This window comes from Pelophylax lessonae (assembly GCF_965119305.1).
Source record: "Pelophylax lessonae genome assembly, chromosome: 5".
Taxonomy (NCBI): Eukaryota; Metazoa; Chordata; class Amphibia; order Anura; family Ranidae; genus Pelophylax; species Pelophylax lessonae.
In genome coordinates this window covers 403,715,077-403,735,356 of record NC_138772.1, presented here as the reverse complement: position 1 = coordinate 403,735,356, position 20,280 = coordinate 403,715,077, and the positions used below count along the sequence as shown (strand labels likewise).

The 20,280-nt window shown below is 43.0% G+C and overlaps 1 protein-coding gene across 4 annotated transcripts in view; it reads left to right on the top strand.

Moving 5' to 3' along the window:
• The window catches only part of SS18 (SS18 subunit of BAF chromatin remodeling complex), a 127,102-nt gene that overhangs the window by 90,816 nt on the left and 16,006 nt on the right, over positions 1–20,280 (top strand). For 2 of the 4 annotated variants that reach the window (XM_082259403.1, XM_082259402.1), the window contains exons 8-9: positions 1,770–1,862; positions 2,546–2,668. In XM_082259403.1, coding sequence (XP_082115529.1) covers positions 1,770–1,862; positions 2,546–2,668 — 216 coding nt within the window. The remainder of the gene's footprint in view (positions 1–1,769; positions 1,863–2,545; positions 2,669–20,280) is intronic. The other 2 variants (XM_082259405.1, XM_082259404.1) reach the window with 1 other exon arrangement.

The following is a 20,280-nucleotide window of genomic DNA, read 5'->3' as shown; positions in this document are numbered from 1 at the left end:
AAACCAGCCCTTATGGATACTAAGAGGCTGGCTAAGTTGAGGGCTTTTCATATACATTCAGAAATTGAATGTGCTGTTTGAGGATTGGTCCAATCCTGAAAGGTTATTCACACCTCTAGCATTTTGTTGAAGTTTAAACTGTAGAAAGGAATTTCAGAAAAAAATGGACCTCAAACATTTTTCAGCTTGTATTGAGGATGTTCCAGGATTCTGTTAACCACATTTGGAAGCCAGCTAGTGAATGTGATTTGCCAAATATCTAGAATGTTGCTTAATTCTGTGCAAATTATAGGATTCTGTTGCTAAAACAATCAACCTTCTGGAATAGAGAACCATCAAACTAGCTCTACATCGATATACCCTCCTTCTGCAACGTCACCCAGTCAGGATTCAGTCTGACAATATCCCATCGGGGACGACGACCAGAAGTTGAAGTTCCCTGAGCGAATCAATATTGCTCCTCTCCTGGGCATAAATTCACATCCCGGCACTCCCTGCCATTCAAATTCCTGGCGTGGACAACTGCATGGACTTGGCAGAAGAGTCTGGGAACCAACAAAAATCATCACATAGGGGACAAAAAGTTGCAAAATGGGGGGGGGGGGGGGGGGGTTAAGTACATTTTTTATTTTCTTTTAAATAGTAAAATATTAAATTTACACCCAATCACATAAAATTCCCCCACCACGTGCGTAAATGCACGTGGCGGGCGCCTAAAAACATGCGCTGCGATACACATGTAACGTTTTGCTGCGCATGCTGGAATGAGAGCAATAATTCTAACCCCAAACCTCCTTCCTAATTCTAAAATGATGACCTATAGGGGGCTTTTTCGAGCATCCCCTAAGGAAAATATAGGGTACTAATATGTTTAAGGTTTGACATGTTTGGTATCTGTGTACTCGATGAACCTCTGCTTTTATATTTTACCAAACAATTGGGTATTTTTGGGCCCCCTAAAATTTAACTTTTAATGTTTGTGTTGTTTTTATGTTTCCTAGGTCTTTTTAGTATTATCGTGTTACATAAAAAATTGAAAATACCACCATTTTATTTTCTAGGGTGTCTGCTTTCAGAAAATATATCCTGTTTGGGGGTTTTGTGTAATCTTCAGGCCTAAAACTATTTTTTTTAAACCTGTGCAAAAATGGCTGGCTGTAAAAGGGTTGAAGGATAAGTTCACCTTAAGGAACATGTTACATGTTCCACCCTTAAGATTTGTCCGTTCAATAAAAAACTGGCTCCTAACTTTATCTAGCTCTTAGATTCAAAGCAATTTTGTCAAGCCTTGCCTTAGTCATTCTTATTACTATTCTGCCTAAACCAAAGATTCTGCATGCAAAAATGCCACAATTATGGCTTTTTATTTTTTCTTTAGAACGTAAATATTTCTACTTTTTGTTTTAGCCATTTGAATGTTCACATTTGACCTACTGTTTTTTTTTCTTCTGTATGAATGATTTTGTTTCTATGATACTGTTTTTGTGGTCTTTGCTACAATAACTTTTATATTTTCAGTCTGTTAAATCAGTTAAGCCCTATAATTGATAAGCAGATCTTTTACAGTTTTAGGTTTTATATTACTACTTAATTAGGGTTGTTAGAAAAGCATTTACAGCCATTATTGTGCTTCAAATTGCTTAATAACTTTCTCTAAGTCTTTTAATGTGAAAATTTTCTTAGCATTCGTGAGCAAGTAAGACTAATTATATGCATCTCCAGCAAAAGGCCATTAACGTTTCTTCCTGTTTCTTGTCGAATTGATGTAGGTCATAATGATTACGGTTATCAGCAACCGTCGTATCCTGAACAAGGCTACGATAGGCCTTACGAGGATTCCTCACAACATTACTACGAAGGAGGTATCTATATACCTTCACACTCACACACACACACACATTATATATATATATATATATATATATACCAATCTATTTCCATTTGCAACTCCCCCGGAATGAGAGAACGCTCACCGAACATGTCCATAATAGGCTATATAACAGAGCTCTAAATGCTGGCTTAGTTTTTGACTTCACTACAAAGCTAGGTCTCAAACACAGCAGTTTTCACAAACACTCACTGACAGTAACTAAAACATGTTCATTTTCTCAAGTTGGCTAGAAAAACAACCCCTTACTAAGCAACCCATTAAATCTTTCTCCAAGCTATCTTTCTACATGCACACAATTTTGTCTTAGGAACCAGCTTTCTGATCTTGTCTAGCTAGTCTGTGCTCCTTCAGCTGTCTCAATGTTTTACTTTACTCCTGCTATCATAGTCCCAAGACTGTGATACTTTAACTTTATTGCTCATTTGCCAAGGATGCTCAAACAACAATGCTGCAGTCCAAACTTGCAAAACTAGCTTTAAGTTTGTGGGCTGATTTCCTTATGTTTTTGATTTTTTTTTTTTTTTATGTTTTGGTGTTCAGCATTTTTATATTGGTTTTGTATTTTTTTTTTTTTTTCGTTTTTGGTGTTTGGTTGTAAAAGCCTGGATTAAAACTGAGCATTCATTTTTTCTCTTTCTAAATCATCCTTAGGAGGTAATGCTCAGTATGGACAACAGCAAGAAACCTATCAAGGTCCACCACAGCAGCCGGGATACCCACCTCAGCAGCAGCAGTACGCTGGCCAGCAAGGTTATCCACCCCAGCAGCAAGGATATGGTAAGTATTAACCCATTTGCAATCACCTGTCATAAATTTAAATCTCTGTTTTTATTAAATGTAAATGGCCCACCACAAAAGCAGGAACATCCATCTCGGCAAAGGCAGTACCCTGGCTGGGAAGGCTGCCTGCCCCAGGAAGGTTATGGTAATTTTTTTTAACCTGTTAGTGATTATCTGTAGTAGATGTAAATATCATAGGCTGGCTATAATACTTGTAAATTGCCCTAAGAAATAAGGAGTGAGTCTTCCCCAGCTGTTAATATAGCTATACTGCTGTGCGTCCTTAAATTTTGCAAGATATGTCTGCTGAAATGCTGAGCTGGCATTATCATATGTATCGCAGCATCACTGAAGTGACTCGAGGACAGAAGGGAAACAAACCTTTTAAAGAAGATTAGTACCTTTTTTAAAGTGAACCTATGTGCTTATTTTAAGGCTATTTCATCTGTTTCTGATCTGGTACAGCCCATAGTCCTACCAACCTAGCTATACAACTAGTGACTTTCCTTAAGCTAAATTGTCATATGCATTGGAAGGGCCCGATTTCCCACCCTTTTGCGTTGTATTGAGGGAATGTGGTAGGAGCATACCTAATCTTCACAACATGGAATGGAGATATTTCAGGGCTGCTCCAAGCAGTACTTAAGGGATCACTAGATACCTGCTGATGGCTTAAGGCTCGTACACACTTGAAGAAAATCAGACAAAATATCCTCAGATTTTTCTCTCTTGCTCAGCGTTCATAACTGTTTTTAGTTGACAGTGCATAATGTTCACGAAATTTCTCGCCCGTTTTTTTTTTTTTTTCTTTCTTTCTATTGGACGTTTTTTCCTAGACTTCGGGTCATCCAACTTCAAACAAGCTCATTGTTTTTGTATATTGTGAAAGATGTCATGCCAAGTAAATTGATACCCAACATGTTACGGTTTAAAATTGCGCACACCCGCGGAATGGCGACAAACTACGGTCAATAAAAATCTCCATAGGCGACGCTTTAACAAATTTTAACGGTTACCAGTTTAGAGTTAGAGTAGCTCTTCTTTTTTTTAACTGTTGCTCTGGCGATTGCAGTGATACCTCACAAGTGTGGTTTGAACAGCGATTTCATTTGTAGGCGCCACTTCGTATACTTTTTCTTTCGTGCGCGAGCTCACGGGACGGGGGAGTTAAAAAAAAATTTCATTTTTTTTCCTATTTATTTTATTTAATTTTTGTAATTTTAGCACAGGTTTTTAAAAAAAAAAAAAAAAAATCTGATCACTTTTATTGCTGTCACAAGCAATGTAAACATCCCTTGTGACAGCAATAGGCATTGACGGGTACTGTTTATGGGCAATAGGCATTGACGGGTACTGCACTTCAATGTATTCAAAATGCTGAAAACTGCTTTTTTGAATACAGTCCCTTACTAAATTTGGTGCCTTTAGCAGCCAAGCAACCCGGACCTGACGTCATGGACGCCGACTCCGGGTTACTTCATCAGAGACCCCATTGAAGCCGAATCTGGCTTTGATCGGGACTCCAACCAGCTGGCGGACATGCCGACTGGTTGCTTGGGTCTCCCAATGGAACAGGAGACCCAGGCAGAGGCGTTGGGGGGGGGGGGGGGGGGGTACGCATCGGTCATTACCACCTGAAAGTCGAAAGCCAGCTCTAAAAAATGGTACCGGGATGATGCCTCTAGCAGCAGGCATAACCCCGGTACAGCCACTTATTGCAGCTAACGTAGGGCAACATCAATTTGCGGTAAGTGGTTGGGATATATATATATATATATATATATATATATTGCTTGAATAAAGTCTGAAATCACAGCAATTATTCTTTCTCCAAATACCTTGAAAGTGAAGTAATTTGGTTCAAAACACAAATTAGTTCTTTATGCATTAAAAAAAAAAAAAAAATGGTATACATATTTCCCAATTCAATGTACTTAAAGCTTATACCCACTATATCCATAATAATACACATTTCAAGGATTCCCCCCCCCCCCCCCATATATAGAATGACTATCTGTTCAATATTCGAAAAGTATATGTATAAAAAAACATTCCTTGAACAATTAAGTAGGCCTATAGATGCTTCATATAATATAACGATACAATAACCTTATTGCTAATACAATCACTACAATGAATACCGTATATACTCGAGTATAAGCCGAGGCACCTGATTTTACCAGGAAAAAAAACAGGAAAACGTACTGACTCAAAGTATAAGCCTAGGGTGGGAAATGCAGCAGCTACTGGATCCAGCTGGACCACCACAAGACAAAAAACAAGGGCTGCGGGCATGGTGCAGGGGCTGCGGACATGGTACAGGAGATGCAGGGCTGTGGGCATGGTACAGGCATGGCAAAGATGGTACAGGAGATGCAGTGCTGCAGGTATGGTACAGGAGAATCTCCTGTACCATGCCTGCTGCACTACATCTCCTGAGGAGATACAGGGGCTGCAGAGGAGTCTCGCTTGCCTTTCCACCTTATATTTAAAAATGGCGCCGCCACGTCACCGTGCATGCGCCGTCTGCCCGGGATTAGCCGAACCTGTATAGGATTTCCCGAGCGGCGGCGGCGGCACATGCGTACTGACCGAGGCAAAGGTAAGTGAGACCGTGATTCGAGTATAAGCCGAGGGGGGCTTTTTCAGCATAAAAAAAATGCTGAAAAGTCGGCTTACACTCGAATATATACAGTAATAATGTTTCATCAGGCAGTTTTTAAATGAGAAGCCCCCCCCCCCCCCTTTTTTTTTTTTTTTTTTTTATTAACAAAAAAAAAAAATGGAAAATTTTGATCTCTTGTCCATTGTTGAACTTGAGACAAGCAGGACATCAATCTAATTATAACCCCAGCCTGGCACCATGGCTAGTCCTTATCTTGGCGTGTTGTCTGGGCCCCTTTAATTTATTGGCCTGAGAAGGGATTTGCTAAGATTCTAAATTTTCCCCACGGATAATGACCTTACATTCACCTTATGACAAAGCTGGCTGCCAGGATGCCCATATAACAATGTGTAAAATAATATTTATGTGCCTCATATAATTCCTTTTAGCCCCAATAGTTCTGACGGTATAGAGTATTAAAGCCAACTTATATTTGGGTGTATTTGGAAGGCACAAAAAGGGGGGGGGGAGACCATACTATGAGGGGAAAGCATAAGTAATGCTGGCCAGAGCTAAGGAAGTAGTAAAAATTAGAATACAGTAGGAAGAGGGAGAGTTGGGGGGCCTAGCCGTAAATTCCCTCCCAGTTCATGGAGCAAATTCATTTTCAAGGCAAACTTGAAGCGTAGACTAGGTTCCGGTTGCGATTGGGTTAGCCACGGGGACCAAACTTCCAAAAATGTACATACAGGTCCCTCTCAAAAAATTAGCATATTGTGATAAAGTTAATTATTTTCTGTAATGTACTGATAAACAGACTTTCATATATTTTAGATTCATTACACACAACTGAAGTAGTGCAAGCCTTTTATTTTTTTAATATTGATGATTTTGGCATACAGCTCATGAAAACCCAAAATTCCGATCTCAAAAAATTAGCATATCATGAAAAGGTTCTCTAAACGAGCTATTAACCTAATCATCTGAATCAACTAATCTGAATCAACTAATTAACTCTAAACACCTGCAAAAGATTCCTGAGGCTTTTAAAAACTCCCAGCCTGGTTCATTACTCAAAACCGCAATCATGGGTAAGACTGCCGACCTGACTGCTGTCCAGAAGGCCATCATTGACACCCTCAAGCAAGAGGGTAAGACACAGACATTTCTGAACGAATAGGCTGTTCCCAGAGTGCTGTATCAAGGCACCTCAGTGGGAAGTCTGTGGGAAGGAAAAAGTGTGGCAGAAAACGCTGCACAACGAGAAGAGGTGACCGGACCCTGAGGAAAATTGTGGAGAAGGACCGATTCCAGACCTTGGGGGACCTGCGGAAGCAGTGGACTGAGTCTGGAGTAGAAACATCTAGAGCCACCGTGTACAGGCGTGTGCAGGAAATGGGCTACAGGTGCCGCATTCCCCAGGTCAAGCCACTTTTGAACCAGAAACAGCAGCAGAAGCGCCTGACCTGGGCTACATAGAAGCAGCACTGGACTGTTGCTCAGTGGTCCAAAGTACTTTTTTCGGATGAAAGCTAATTTTGCATGTCATTCGGAAATCAAGGTGCCAGAGTCTGGAGGAAGACTGGGGAGAGGGAATTGCCAAAATGCCTGAAGTCCAGTGTCAAGTACCCACAGTCAGTGATGGTCTGGGGTGCCATGTCAGCTGCTGGTGTTGGTCCACTGTGTTTTATCAAGGTCAGGGTCAATGCAGCTAGCTATCAGGAGATTTTGGAGCACTTCATGCTTCCATCTGCTGAAAAGCTTTATGGAGATGAAGATTTCATTTTTCAGCATGACCTGGCACCTGCTCACAGTGCCAAAACCACTGGTAAATGGTTTACTGACCATGGTATTACTGTGCTCAAATGGCCTGCCAGAACCCCATAGAGAATCTGTGGGATGTTGTGAAGAGAAAGTTGAGAGACGCAAGACCCAACACTCTGGATGAGCTCAAGGCCGCTATCGAAGCATCCTGGGCCTCCATAACACCTCAGCAGTGCCACAGGCTGATTGCCTCCATGCCACGCCGCATTGAAGCAGTCATTTCTGCAAAAGGATTCCCGACCAAGTATTGAGTGCATAACTGAACATAATTATTTGAAGGTTGACTTTTTTGGGATTAAAAACACTTTTTTTTTTTTATTGGTCGGACGAAATATGCTAATTTTTTGATATAGGAATTTTGGTTTTTCATGAGCTGTATGCCAAAATCATCAATATTAAAACAATAAAAGGCTTGCACTACTTCAGTTGTGTGTAATGAATCTAAAATATATGAAAGTCTAATGTTTATCAGTACATTACAGAAAATAATGAACTTTATCACAATATGCTAATTTTTTTGAGAGGGACCTGTAGTTGGTAAGGTTGAATAAAGACACCAGTCCATCCAGTTTAACCTGTATAGGTGTGCATATTCCTAATCCTTTCCATTATCCCTGTATACTGTGCAGACATGTCCAAGAGTTTTTTTTAAAACTATTAATACTTCCTGCTGACACCACTGATTGTGAAAGTGAATTCCACATCTTTGCCGCCCTAACGATGAAAAACCCCCTACGCAGTTTAAGGTTAAACCACTTCTCCTATAGTTTCATTGAATGGCCCCTTGTGTCCTTACACTCCCTGAGACCTAATAGTTAATTCCCTATGCAAGTATTACCATTGAGGTATTTGTATATTGTGGTCATATCGCCTCTCAAGCATCTCTTCTCTAGAGGGAATACGTTTTTAGTGCTTGTAGTCGTTCCTCGTAACCGAGATCCTCCAGTCCCTTTTATTAACTTTGTTGCCCTTCTTTGGGCTCTTTCCAGTTCCTGCACCTCTCATTTAGAATGAGTATCAATTAGTAAGTTTCTCATGAATCTTGGTGCCCATGACCTGCTGCTTTACCACCATGAAGTTCAGAAAGAGCTGTTTCCAGGCTTTGACTTGTTGCTAGGAAGATGAAGGCAGTTGGTTTTCGTTCATTGGTGTTAAGATCTGAAATTGGGTTTCCCAGCGGTTGTGGGATACATTTTTAGGCGTATGTTTTGAATCCAATTATACACCCATATCCACAGTTTCTGAATATTTGCACATTGCCACCAAATGTTGTGGAGTGTTCTAGAACCCTGCATCCTCAGAAGCAAAGTGGAGTTTATTTTCCTTTTCAACCATTCTTTTTTTTCTTCAAACACTTCGATCAAGATCTGACTGCATGTTGCCCTGGGCAATCTTTCAGTTTCTGATCTGTAACTGTGTTTTCTTTGGGAACTACACTTCACTGTGTGGGGCCAGCCTTCCATGGTGCTTCAGGCACTGGATCTTTTCTGCACTTTGCTGTGGGAGACCAGCACTTTCAGTTTGTAGCAGTAACATTTGGGCTCTCCTTTGGGTTTTCGCAAACGGGCTTGCCCTGATTCTTGCTCTTCTGCAGTCTTGGGACATTCTTGTCCCAGTTTACTTGGAAGACCTTCTACTAAAGTACTTCTCTTCCATAATCCAAAGGACTATTCACTTCCTTCAGACATTTGATCAGCTTTAAAAAGTTTGCTCTCCAGCCCTCAGTCTTGAGTACCTGGCTTTAATATTGGACAAAACTCATACCAGAATCTTCATTCCTCCAAAATATTGCCACTTTATGGTCCCACACGTGCACCCCAATATCCAAATGCACCCTTTGGTTTAGTTCCTGCATGAGTGTCCTGTGCGACTGCCTCCTTTTCTCTTTTGTTCATTCAGACACAGCTCCATATCATCTTTACCAATGGGTTTATGCTGCTCTCCATAGGAGTAGGACACTAGGCGGGAAAAAATGTGACCATGCCTATAGGACAGTCCCAGGGGGAATACTCCCACTTCCTGCTTTAGGTCTTCAGTTTTTTCTGCCTAGTCATTTTACAGTTGCTGGCTTTGATGGCCTGGCTATTAAAAGCCAGGTGTTGAAGGAAAGAAGGGTGTCTGAATTGGTGATTCCTACGCTGTTAAAAGCTAGAAAATCTACTTCTAGGAAGATTTGTCATCGAGTAGGAGGACCACTTGCATTACTTGGTGCGATTCTCGGGGGGGGGGGGGGTTTCCCCCATTTATTCTCGGTGTCTCGTGTCTTGGGGTTTCTCCAAAGAGGTGTAGATCAGTGTTTAGCCTTGGGTACCATCAAAGGCCAGAAAGCCCGGCGATTTTTTCTTTCAACACCCGTTGGCCACAAATTCCCTGGCCCAAACATTTGTTCAGGGGGTCGCCACCTGGCTCCCCCTGTGAGGTCTCTGTTCCCTTCGTGGGACCTCAATTTGGTGCTGTCGGTTCTGCAGAAACCGCCCTTTGAAAATATTTGTGAGATTCCTCTGCTCACTTTGACACCCAAGATAGCTTTCTTGGTGGCTTCTGCACACAGGGTGTGGAAGCTGGCTGCATTGTCCTGTTCACCTTACCTGGTGGTTCACAGAGACAAGTGCTTCATACCTACCTGCCAGTCTTTCCTTCCTAAAGTTGTCTCTGGTTTCCATTTTTAAATGAAGACATTGTGTTGCCTTCTCTGTGTCCTTAACCTAAGCATCCTAAAGAGATTGCCTTACGTTCTTTGGATGTGGTTCGGGCAAACAGGGTGTACCTGGCGGTGACTGAGTCGTTCCAGCAATCTATTTCTTTATTTGTCCTTGCGGATCGGCCCCGTAGGGGTATGGCAGCGTCTGCTGTGACCATTTCCAGATGGATCAGACGGTGGTGCAGGCCTATTCCATTAAGGGTCAGGATTCTCCTTTCCCTGTTGAGGCGCATTCTGCGAGGGCGCTTAGTGTCTCCTGGGCCTTCCGTCATTGGGCGTCAATGATGCAGGTATGCAGGGCGGCCACATGGTTGTCTGTGCACACTTTTTTAAAAAATTTTATAAGGTGGATGTGTTGGCATCTGCGAGTGCTTCTTTTGGCCGTAAGGTTTGCAGGCCGCTGTTGGGGAGGTTTAGTCCTGTTTGAGGGTGTATTTGATATTTTTGCCCTGGTTGAGCTCTTGTTTTGCCTGGTCAGCTATATTTAGCCTTTGGTAAGTGTGAATTTTTTTTGCTGTGTAATTCCCACCCCTCCTATTGTTGCTGCTTTGGGATGTCCCATCGGTCAAGAAGCTATGGAGCTGTGTCTGTCAATGAACCAAAGAGAAAACTGGATTTTTTGTCTTACCATAAAATCCTTTTCTTTGATGTTCATTGATGGACACAGCACCTGCCCACTATTGAGTTGGATTTTATGTTCTTCAGACACTGCTTGTTAAATAAACTGAAGTCCTATAGCAGGAAGTGGGAGTATAGCCCCTGGAACTGCCCTTTTAGGAGTGGTTACATTTTTTTCTGCCTAGTGTCCTACTCCTATGGATAGCAGCATAAACCCATCGGTTAAGAAGATATGGAGCGCTGTCCGTCAATGAACATCAGAGAAAAGAATTTTACGGTAGGACAAAAATCCAGTTTTTAAGGGCATCATCTTTTGTCTAGTTTTCACTCCAGGATACTTTAACACAGTGTCTCCATGTCATGGAAGAAACCGATCCACTCTCTGGACCGTCCTGTTCATCTATCTAGCCAGACAAATCTGGCAAAGAGTTGGGGAAACCATACCATCCCATGGTCTGAAAGTTGGTGATAGCCGATGCCAGCCTTACTATTTGGGGGGGGGGGTGGTCCCCAGAAGAGTCCCCAGAAGAGTCCCCAACATCAGCATTCTGGAACCAAAAGCGGTTACTTTAGCTCTTCAACGTGGGCCCCCTGTTCTGCAAGTTCAACCAGTCGGAAAATGGAAAGCAATGGCCTATAAAAATTATTAGGGGAACACCAGAAGTCAAGAAAGCAAAAGAAGCAAGTTTGGTCCTCTCCCAGGCAGAAATTTTAATTCCAGCTCTCTCTTCCTTCCACATTCTGGCATGGTTAGTTGGCAGGCAGATTTCCTAAACCAACAATGCATAGACCCTGAACAATGGGCTCTACTCCCTGAGATTCTCCCAGACTCTGTTGAATCTGAAGGCCAGGATGTCCACAACTGGTTTCCCCCAGCTTTCTCAAACTCAGAATTTGTAGTTCGGATCTAGGATATTATGGCCTTCACAGTAGATGTACTGGAAATTCCTTTGACTCCACTCATGCTGTTTTTTCCCCCTATTTTAATACAGACTCTCCTCTAACCTATGCAAGATAGAGGTAGAAATGGTTCCAGTGAACCTCATTGCACTGAATTGGCCCAGAAGTATGTGGTACACAGACCTATTCAGACTCCTGGGGGACAAGCCTTGGCCTCTTCCAAACAGACCAGGTCTACTGACACATGGCCCCCATTCCACCTTTATCAGTCACTGGCTTTAATGGTATGGCTGTTAAAACCCAGGTCTGAAGGATAGGGGTATCTCTGACTTGGTTATCCCCACCTTTACCTCTCGTAGGATCTACAGTTGCACTTGGAAGGCTTACTATGCCTGATGTGAGGACACAGACATCTTGAGTCCCAGAAAATACTTTGTATTTTGGCCTTTATTTAATCTGGTCTTGACCGGATTATGCTTTTAGTCTTTCAGTTAACTGTGTAGTCCTTAATCAAGACTTTTCTTCACGAAATTGCTCATATAAATCGTCCCAATTAAACCTCATTTGTTCCCTTGGGATCTGAACCTAGTGCTCTCTGTTCTCCAAAGACCCCCCCCCCCCAATACCATTTAGAAATACCTTTGGGAGATCTAACCTGTAAGGTTGCCTTCCTGGTGTCCATTATCTCTTCTTTCCACCTCAATGAGTATATTGTCCTTCTACCCTATGTACTGGGTGTGTCAGGGTTTATCTTGCAGCCAGGGCTTCTGTTCGCTCAACTGATTTCCTTTTTGTTCTCCCTGCAGGCACTCATCGGGGCTTTCTGCTACACCATTACCAGTCGGTTTGGGCAACTTCTTTCCAGGGCCTATGCCCTTAAGGAAAGAGTTGGTGCCTTTTTGGTCTTTCTATCATCAAGCATCTGTATCCTAGATTTACATGGCTGTCACTTGGTTACCTGTTAACACACTCTGCAGGTTTTACCAGGTGAATATTTAGGCCCCAGATAATGTGAGCATCGGCCGCAAGGTTCATCAAGCTGTCATTGGAGTGTTTCAGGTTTCTTGAAGGAGTGGTAAAGTCTTGTGGTTTTTTACCTTTATGCATTAAGGTGAAAAAACGTTTGTGCTTCAGCTGCCCCCCAGACCCCTCCCCCCCCCCCTTTTTCTTACCTGAACCCGATCGTTCCAGCAACGAGCCCGAGCCCAGGGACTCCAGACGCTTTTTTGGGTCCTTATTGGATAGATTTATAGCAGCAATCCAATCCAGTGACCCGGGGGCGGGGCCGAGCCCTGCTGTCTGTGTCAATGGACGCAGCAGCGGAACTCATGAGTGCTCGCACGGGTGCCCCCATGAAATACGGTTCTCCGTGGGCGTGCCCGATAAAGAGGAGGAGCCAGGAGCGCCGCTGGGGCACCCCAGAAAAGGAGGATCGGGGCTGCTCTATGCAAAACCCTTGCACAGAGCAGGTAAGTATAACATGTTTGTTATTTAAGGAAAAAAACCCCTTTTTTTTTTTTTTTAGTAGGTCTATTGGCAGTTCTGTTTGCCTACCCCTTAGTTTATTGCTTTGGGACATCCTGTAATCTATCAATACAATCTTGTGTCCTGTATTATATGATGTAGCATAAACGAAACTTAGACTTGTAGGTAAATTCCCTATCTTGGAGTACAGTACAGACCTCAGGACCCTCCTATCTGTTTCCTGTGGTCACTCCTTATTGTTTGCTAAAAAAGAAAAAAAAAAACACCTAAAACCTCATGGATTGGGTTGGGTTCTATGAGCGTTCGTTCATTAAGGGTGGCCGTAGGAAATTTTTTTTTTTTGTCATTGCCCAATTACCCAAGGTAGCCAGCATATAACACATGGTCTATGAATACACGTCCTGCACTGTACTCCAAAATAAATTGTACAGGCAAATCAAAATTTATTTTATGCAGTCAATGTGTATGTGGCATAAAGGTTAATTTGCAAACCGCTAAATATACAGATTAAATACATACTATATATGAGAGCTGTTCTATCTGCCAATTGATTTGTGTTTTTTGAGATATACACAGCCCTGTGGCACAGCACAACCAGGTGGTTAAAATAACCTTTTATCTGTCATAGTGGACACAGGGATGTATTGGTGTCCTCTCTCCACCAACTGCCCTGTCCTACCCACCTTCAGGCTTAAGTGTTTCATTGAGGATTGCAAGAGGCTGATATTGATCCAAATTTAGGTAATTAAATTAATCCTTTAAAAAATGTTATTTATTAATACATACAGAGGTGCATCAGGCCTAGTTCACACTAGTGCGATTTCAGGTATGATATGAGTTGCATAGATTCATATGATAGTGAAAATCACATTTTCTCTTTCGTTCATTGCCGTCAAAGCCAGCGACTGTAAAGCAGGATGGAAGATTGGTCCTTGGGACAGCAGATCCTCCCTGAGAGGAAGCTTCCAAGGAACATCGACGACCGGCAAAGATCCCATTATTCGCTATGTTGCCTATTCACACCAGTGTAGCACAGCACACCACATTTTTAATCCAGTGGTTGCATTGTGATTTTGGCCTGATTCACTTTTTTTTTTTTTACTTGTTCTTTGTAGTTTAAGGAGCCAGTACCAACTGGCATCTTAATGAGTTACTCATCCCTGCTCTTTGCAGGGACTTGGCTGACAGCAGAATGTACACAAGAGTGTCCGTAAAAAAAAAAAAAGACTCCCCTCACCAAACCCTTACTAGGCTCTTTAGGATGTCTCCTCCTCCTACCAGCCGCCTCCTCCTACCAAAAAAAAAAAACACAATAGTAACAAAAACATGTCAAATCACAACTAAGTTTCACTACATAATTAATTATACTGAAAATCGGATTAAATTGCAGTTGCACTAGCGTGAACCTAGCCTCAATTTGTGTTCTATCTAAAGTGCATAAATCTGCACACAAAGATTAATAGGTGGGAAGTCACCCCCAGGGTACTCTGATAATAAAGACTACAAGATATAAGGAAAATGTGCCACTCTACTCTCTTCACATACCCAAAATCAAGCAAAGTGCTTACCGTAATACTCAAAAGAAAGGATCATATCAAAGTTACACATACAACTAGTGAAGCATGTGCACTTGGTGCTTAACAGATAAAATTCCCAAAATAAACATCTGCTCACACTGCTGAAATTTAAAGAATAGTGACCTTCAAAATCAGTTTGGCTAATCTTCAAGGATCTGGTGTAAAAAAGGCTTAAGTTACGCTTGCCACCAGTGTGAGAAAGAAGGCTGCTTTCTGGATTTTGATAACCTTCATTCAGAGCAGTTTAATGTACTCTACATGTTTTGGTAAAAAAAAAAGCATCCACATGCATCAGGCTGAAAGAGCTGCTCAGTTTCTGGGCAATCGTCCAGAGTTTTTTCCATATGATATATGACATGCAAAGGTAAATAGATGGGGAAACCAAACCGAGTCATGTAAAACCACTTAATAAAATATAAAACTGCAAAAGTAGAAAACTTACATAAAAACTGGTGTCAAACAGAAACTACTTGAGCTGCAACTCTCCACCCAGACACTCCTCTCCACTCCGCACAGAGGCTGCTTACTGGACCCCAGTGACCTAATCCCTGAGTTGTCTGTTGCAATTGAATTATGCAAACAAGAGAATCTACAACCATCAGTGTATCAACCCAGAGAAGTCATCCACAGTCCTCCCAGTGTTTTATATCTGCCTGGAGTTCAGCGTTAGCCATAAGTGCAGACATTACTCATGAAATACTTTTGATTAGAAAAAGTTTAATATTTATGTAGGATCGCATACAAATATTCTCGGTTTCCATTTTTGCATGCAAATTTGAGAAAATCTTTTTTTAAATATTTCTCACGTTTTTAAATTGTTCTCAGTAGAAGGCCTTCATGGCAAACTGTATTTTGGAACAATTTCAGAGCGTGTCTGTCCCAATAGAAATGATAAGCTTCCTGTCATTAACATACAGTGCAGGAGGAAAAATTTTAAGTCTTTAACCCTTTGTTAGGACAATGTTCATATCTAGTTTCCAACTTATGACATCTTCCAGCATGGTGCGGACATGGTTAATTATTACAAAGCTCCCTAGCCCTCTCAAAAACAGAGAACCAAGTAGGAGTTTTCAGTGCTGAGCTATCTTAACCCCTTTCCACCGACTTGGAGCATATATGTGACCTCTCAGCGGGTAGGCTTTAGGCTGCATTCACATGTCAGCTTATAATCGCGGGCAGAACCGCCGCGGTTCCGCCCGCGATTCGGAGATTTATTGCAAATCGCGGGACGCCTAGCGTTGCCCGTTGATTTGCAATAGCCCCCCAAACGCCGAGCGATGTTGCCGCGATTTACGCCCGCCGAATCGCGGCAACATCGCGCAGACAAAATCGCGGGACGCAATACGCTCCAAAGAAGCTCTTGTACTTTTTTGGAGCGTATTGCGTCCCGCGATTTTGTTTTTGCGCGATGTTGCCGCGATTCGGCGGGCGTAAAACGCGGCAACATCGCTCGGCGTTTGGGGGGCTATTGCAAATCAACGGGCAACGCTAGGCGTCCCGCAATTTGCAATAAATCTCCGAATCGCGGGCGGAACCGCGGCGGTTCTGCCCGCGATTATAAGCTGACATGTGAATGCAGCCTTAATGTAAACACTTTACTTTGCTGAAAGTGAGCTTCCTGTTTGCTCCCAGCACAGTAACGAATGGTCACTGGCAAGCTCCCGATGCATTCTTACGATCTGAAGCTTTCTGATCATGTGACTGCCTATCATATGATCGGAATGCCCGCCTCTACCTCCTGGCATTTAGATCCACTTAAAGGGCCAGGGGGTGTCGGCAGAAAGGGGTTAAACATCTAAAATGGTAAGCAAGTATATAGGTTATGCTATGTGAATGAGAAAATGTAACCATTTTGTGTGTCACATAATTGCTTGAAATGTGTTCTGAATTTTAAGTTTACACAGTTTTTGCACCACACTGTTTTGCATTAGTTATGCATGTGTCACTTCATTTGTATTCAGATGTACTTGCACATAGCATTTGATATTTTCACCAAAACATGAGTAAACGGGACATACACTATATAAGCCTGCAATCCTCCCATGTTGCAAATCGGCCATCGAGTGCCTGGCAAAGCACCAGGCATATTTTAATGCCAGCGAACCCAGTAGCAGTTATTAGTCTTTGCTTCAGTCCCTTAATATTCTGTTCTGCCACATGGGGTGAAGAAAATACCAGGTAGTTCTGGGTATGAAGTAGCAGTGTGATTCCCTACCTTGTCTTTTTACTGTAAAGGTTTGCATTCATCAAGGTCATGGTATACCTGGTAGTAGTTGGTCACAACTGAAGCGGTTTTGTAATGTTGAAGAGATTTCACATCCTATCCAAGTGATTCTTAAGCTCATTATAGCTATACAGGCAACTCGATTGTATTAATCCAGTTGCCATAGAATGTGTGAAGGCCCTTTCTCCAATGCAACAGTTCCGGTTCTTGGCGTTTGGCCCATTGCTGAAAGAAAAACCTTAGTCCTGTGTAATCAGTAGCAAGAGCAATTTTGAACTTGCAGTGCTTCCCTTTCTCGTTCCTAGTGAGGGAGCTAGGAAAGGTAAGTATATGCAGCTGGGGAGAAAGGGATCAAGGCAGATCTGACCCCTTAATCTGCATGGGCAAAGCTCAGGTTTCCTTAAAAGGAACCCTGAAGTAAGGGAAACATCTAGGTTGTAATTGCTGGCCTAAAGGAAGTAATTGGAAGCATCCAGTATTTGACATTAGCTGCTTTGCCTAAAAAGTAGGTGTAGAATGGGGTTTGGCTCTTGGAGCTTTCTGCATTTAGGGTGCCTAGGCCTTAGAGCTTTATTTTTTAACAAATACCGTTTTTATCGGCGTATAACACACACTTTTTTCCCCTGAAAATATAGTGCAAACAGTGGGTGCGTGTTATACGCCGATATTTTTTTTTCCAACGAAGGGGGGGGGGGGGTCGGGCGGTCCGCCCTGCTTCTCCTGGCCCTGGGACAGCCCTGCCAACGTACTCTGTTGTTAAGAAAAAAATCACTGCCAGCCCTTTTTATAGATCCTTAATACATTATATCACTGTCATTGAAAAACGCTGCCTCTAAATACCTTGTTGGCTTCGTTCTTGCTGGCTACTCTCCTCCTCCTCCTCCTCGGAGTGTAGCTTCAGATTGGTGGAGGAGAGCGATCACATGAACGGCCATTAAATGTCAGAGAAGAGCAGTCACATGACCGGGCATGAAAGAACGGAGCTACTGAGGTATTTAGAGGCATTGGTTTACAATAACAGTGACACATTGTAGGAAGTATGCTATAGGCACTCTTTATCGTACATCACGGGACATAGAGCCATATTCATTACCATATGGGTTATATGCCAACTATAGGTGAATGGACACTGGCAACCAATCAGACAGGAAGTCCCCCTATATAACCCCTCCTACAAAGGAAGTACCTCAGTTTTTTTCGCCAGTGTCTTAAAGGTGATGGTCACGGTGGAGAAGCTCTCCATATTTTTTTTTTCAAAGAAGAAGAAAGAAAGATTATGCTACAATCCCTAATCAAAGATCTCTGAATCAGATCCATCCAAAATAGTCAAAGACTAAAAGGATGGTTCCTGAGCCTCGGGAAAGGAGATGCAAGGTTTTGCCTGTAATGTAGTCCTTTTTAGGCACTGAACCCTGGGATCCGGACCCATGGTAAATTCAACCCCAAAGGCGCTCCGTCAGGGTACTGTACAGGTCAAAGGGAGAGGCCCCCTAAAAACAAGGGGACCCAGTCCTTGATGGTCAGCAAGTGACAGAAACTCACCATGATGGGTGAAGATTGGATTCATGTTACAAGACTGAATCCTGCAGCGGAACTGGTAAGTCCACTTTAAAAAAATGTTTTTGCACTGTTCCCTTTAAAAGATAACAGATACCGTGTGCCATGTTGGTCTCTATAAAGAGACAAAAGGTGTATTCGCTGTATCAAAGCAAACCTTGCTAGTTTAGTTTAAACAATTTTTGCTCTACCTGTGCAAACAGTGGTTATATCAACTATGTTAAAGCACACCTTGTTTGTTTAAACATATTGTTTTCACCCTGTGCTGATCACATGTAAGGTGTATCAGCTGTGACAAAACGCACTTTGTTTTCTTAATCTGCTCTCACCCCATATTGTTTGGTGTACAGGTTTTCGCCTTGGCGCGAAATCGCCTGCGCATTCGTCTCATCTGAAAGCTCCGGCAATGCAACACCTTTAGTGGCGTGTCTGTAGTGAAGGATCGTTCGTGCGCGCATATTCGCCAGTGTATGCATGAAGCCAGGAGGTGCGTGTCATGACACGATTGGTGTGGATGTCACATAGCACGCCGTGCATGTGCAGTACTAGTGAAAACTGCACAATTTCTTAAGGAAAAGTTTTCAGCACACAAGCCTCTGTCAGGCTGGCGGGGACACAGAGCAGCAGCAGCTGGAGTCACTGTGGGTGCATATTTACAGGCCTTGGGTACACTAAAGTTAGTACCTAAAGTTCGTCGTGCCTAAGAGCAATGTCCTCCCGAAAGAGGAGTGTAAGGGGGGGGGGGGCACAGCTGGAAGGGGCACTGTGGTGCCACTGACAGGACTTGAAGATCCTAGTTGTGCTTCCTCTGTTTTTACCTCCCCTGAGGGGGCAGAAGCGACTAGCCAATCTGAGCCATTACGGTTGTCAGGCATAGTAGCCACATCTAGTGCTTCTTCCGCAGCATACGTCACCAAGGACGATTTGGCATCTGCATTGACCGGCCTTGAGAGAAAGATTGCTGGCATGATTGCAGCATCGCAAGGAGGGAGGAAACGTGATACATCCCCCTCACCTGGGCCACCCCTTGAGTCAGTTCAGGATTGGGCAGAGAATGTGGAAGTAGCTGTAAATGACCCTGTAGAAGGTCAAGCTGTTTCCACTTCTGGGGAGTCCAGGACCTGATGAGTTATACTCGGCCTCTCAATCCCAGAGATTGTTGATTCAGTCTTTCACTGAATTGGTCTGGTTTGAATACAAATTACCTCCCTTAGAGATGTTTTTGAAGTCTTTTTCCTCTCTAGGCTCATTGCGCCCTCATAGTCCTCAGGCTTTTCCCTTACATCCGCTCTTGGAGCATGTAATGTATGCTGGTTGGGCTCATCCTGATAGGATTTTTGTTCCTCCCAAAAGGTTTTCACTATTGTATCATATGGAGGAAAAATTCACGAAAAAATGGAGTATACCTTCTGTGGATGCTGCCATTTCTTCTGTTTAAAAGTTTAACTTGTCCTTTGGATAATGCCCAGGTTTTTAAAGATCCAGCTGATAAGAAGGAATCTTTGCTAAAGGCCTCCTTGCTGTTGCAGGGTCTACGATACAACCAGCAGTAGCAGCTATAGGAGTTTCAGTCTTGGAAAAAAACATATTAAGCGAGTTTCCAGGGCGGTTCCTTCTTAAGGAGTCTGTGGAAGATTTGACAGATCTACTTCGCACTTTGTTTTGCAGTGGATGCTCTTAAAGACACCACACAACAAATGTCACGGTTTGCTCATTTAACAGTGCATATGCGCAGAATCCTATGGCTAAAAAGCTGGTCTGCGGAACTACCGTGTAAAAAATGCTGGCTGGCTTTCCCTTTCATGGAGATGGCCTATTTGGTGATTATCTGGAGAAATATATCCAAAATATTTTCTGGGGGGGGGGGGGGGGGGAGTGTGTTGCTACCTGTTAAGAGGAAAATCAAACGTCCTCCTTCCCAGCACTCAGACTCCTAGTGCTTCTAATCCCAGGCGATGGCCCTAGCCTTCTGGATCTAGAACCAAGCTTTCAGGGCAAGGGCAGAAGAAATCCTGGGCTCAGAGATCTACCAAGTCTACCTGTAAGCCTACCTTGTGCAGGGGTGCCCCTACTCGGGGGGGGGGGGGGGGGAGCTGCTAGGGTTCTCGAAGGTCTGGG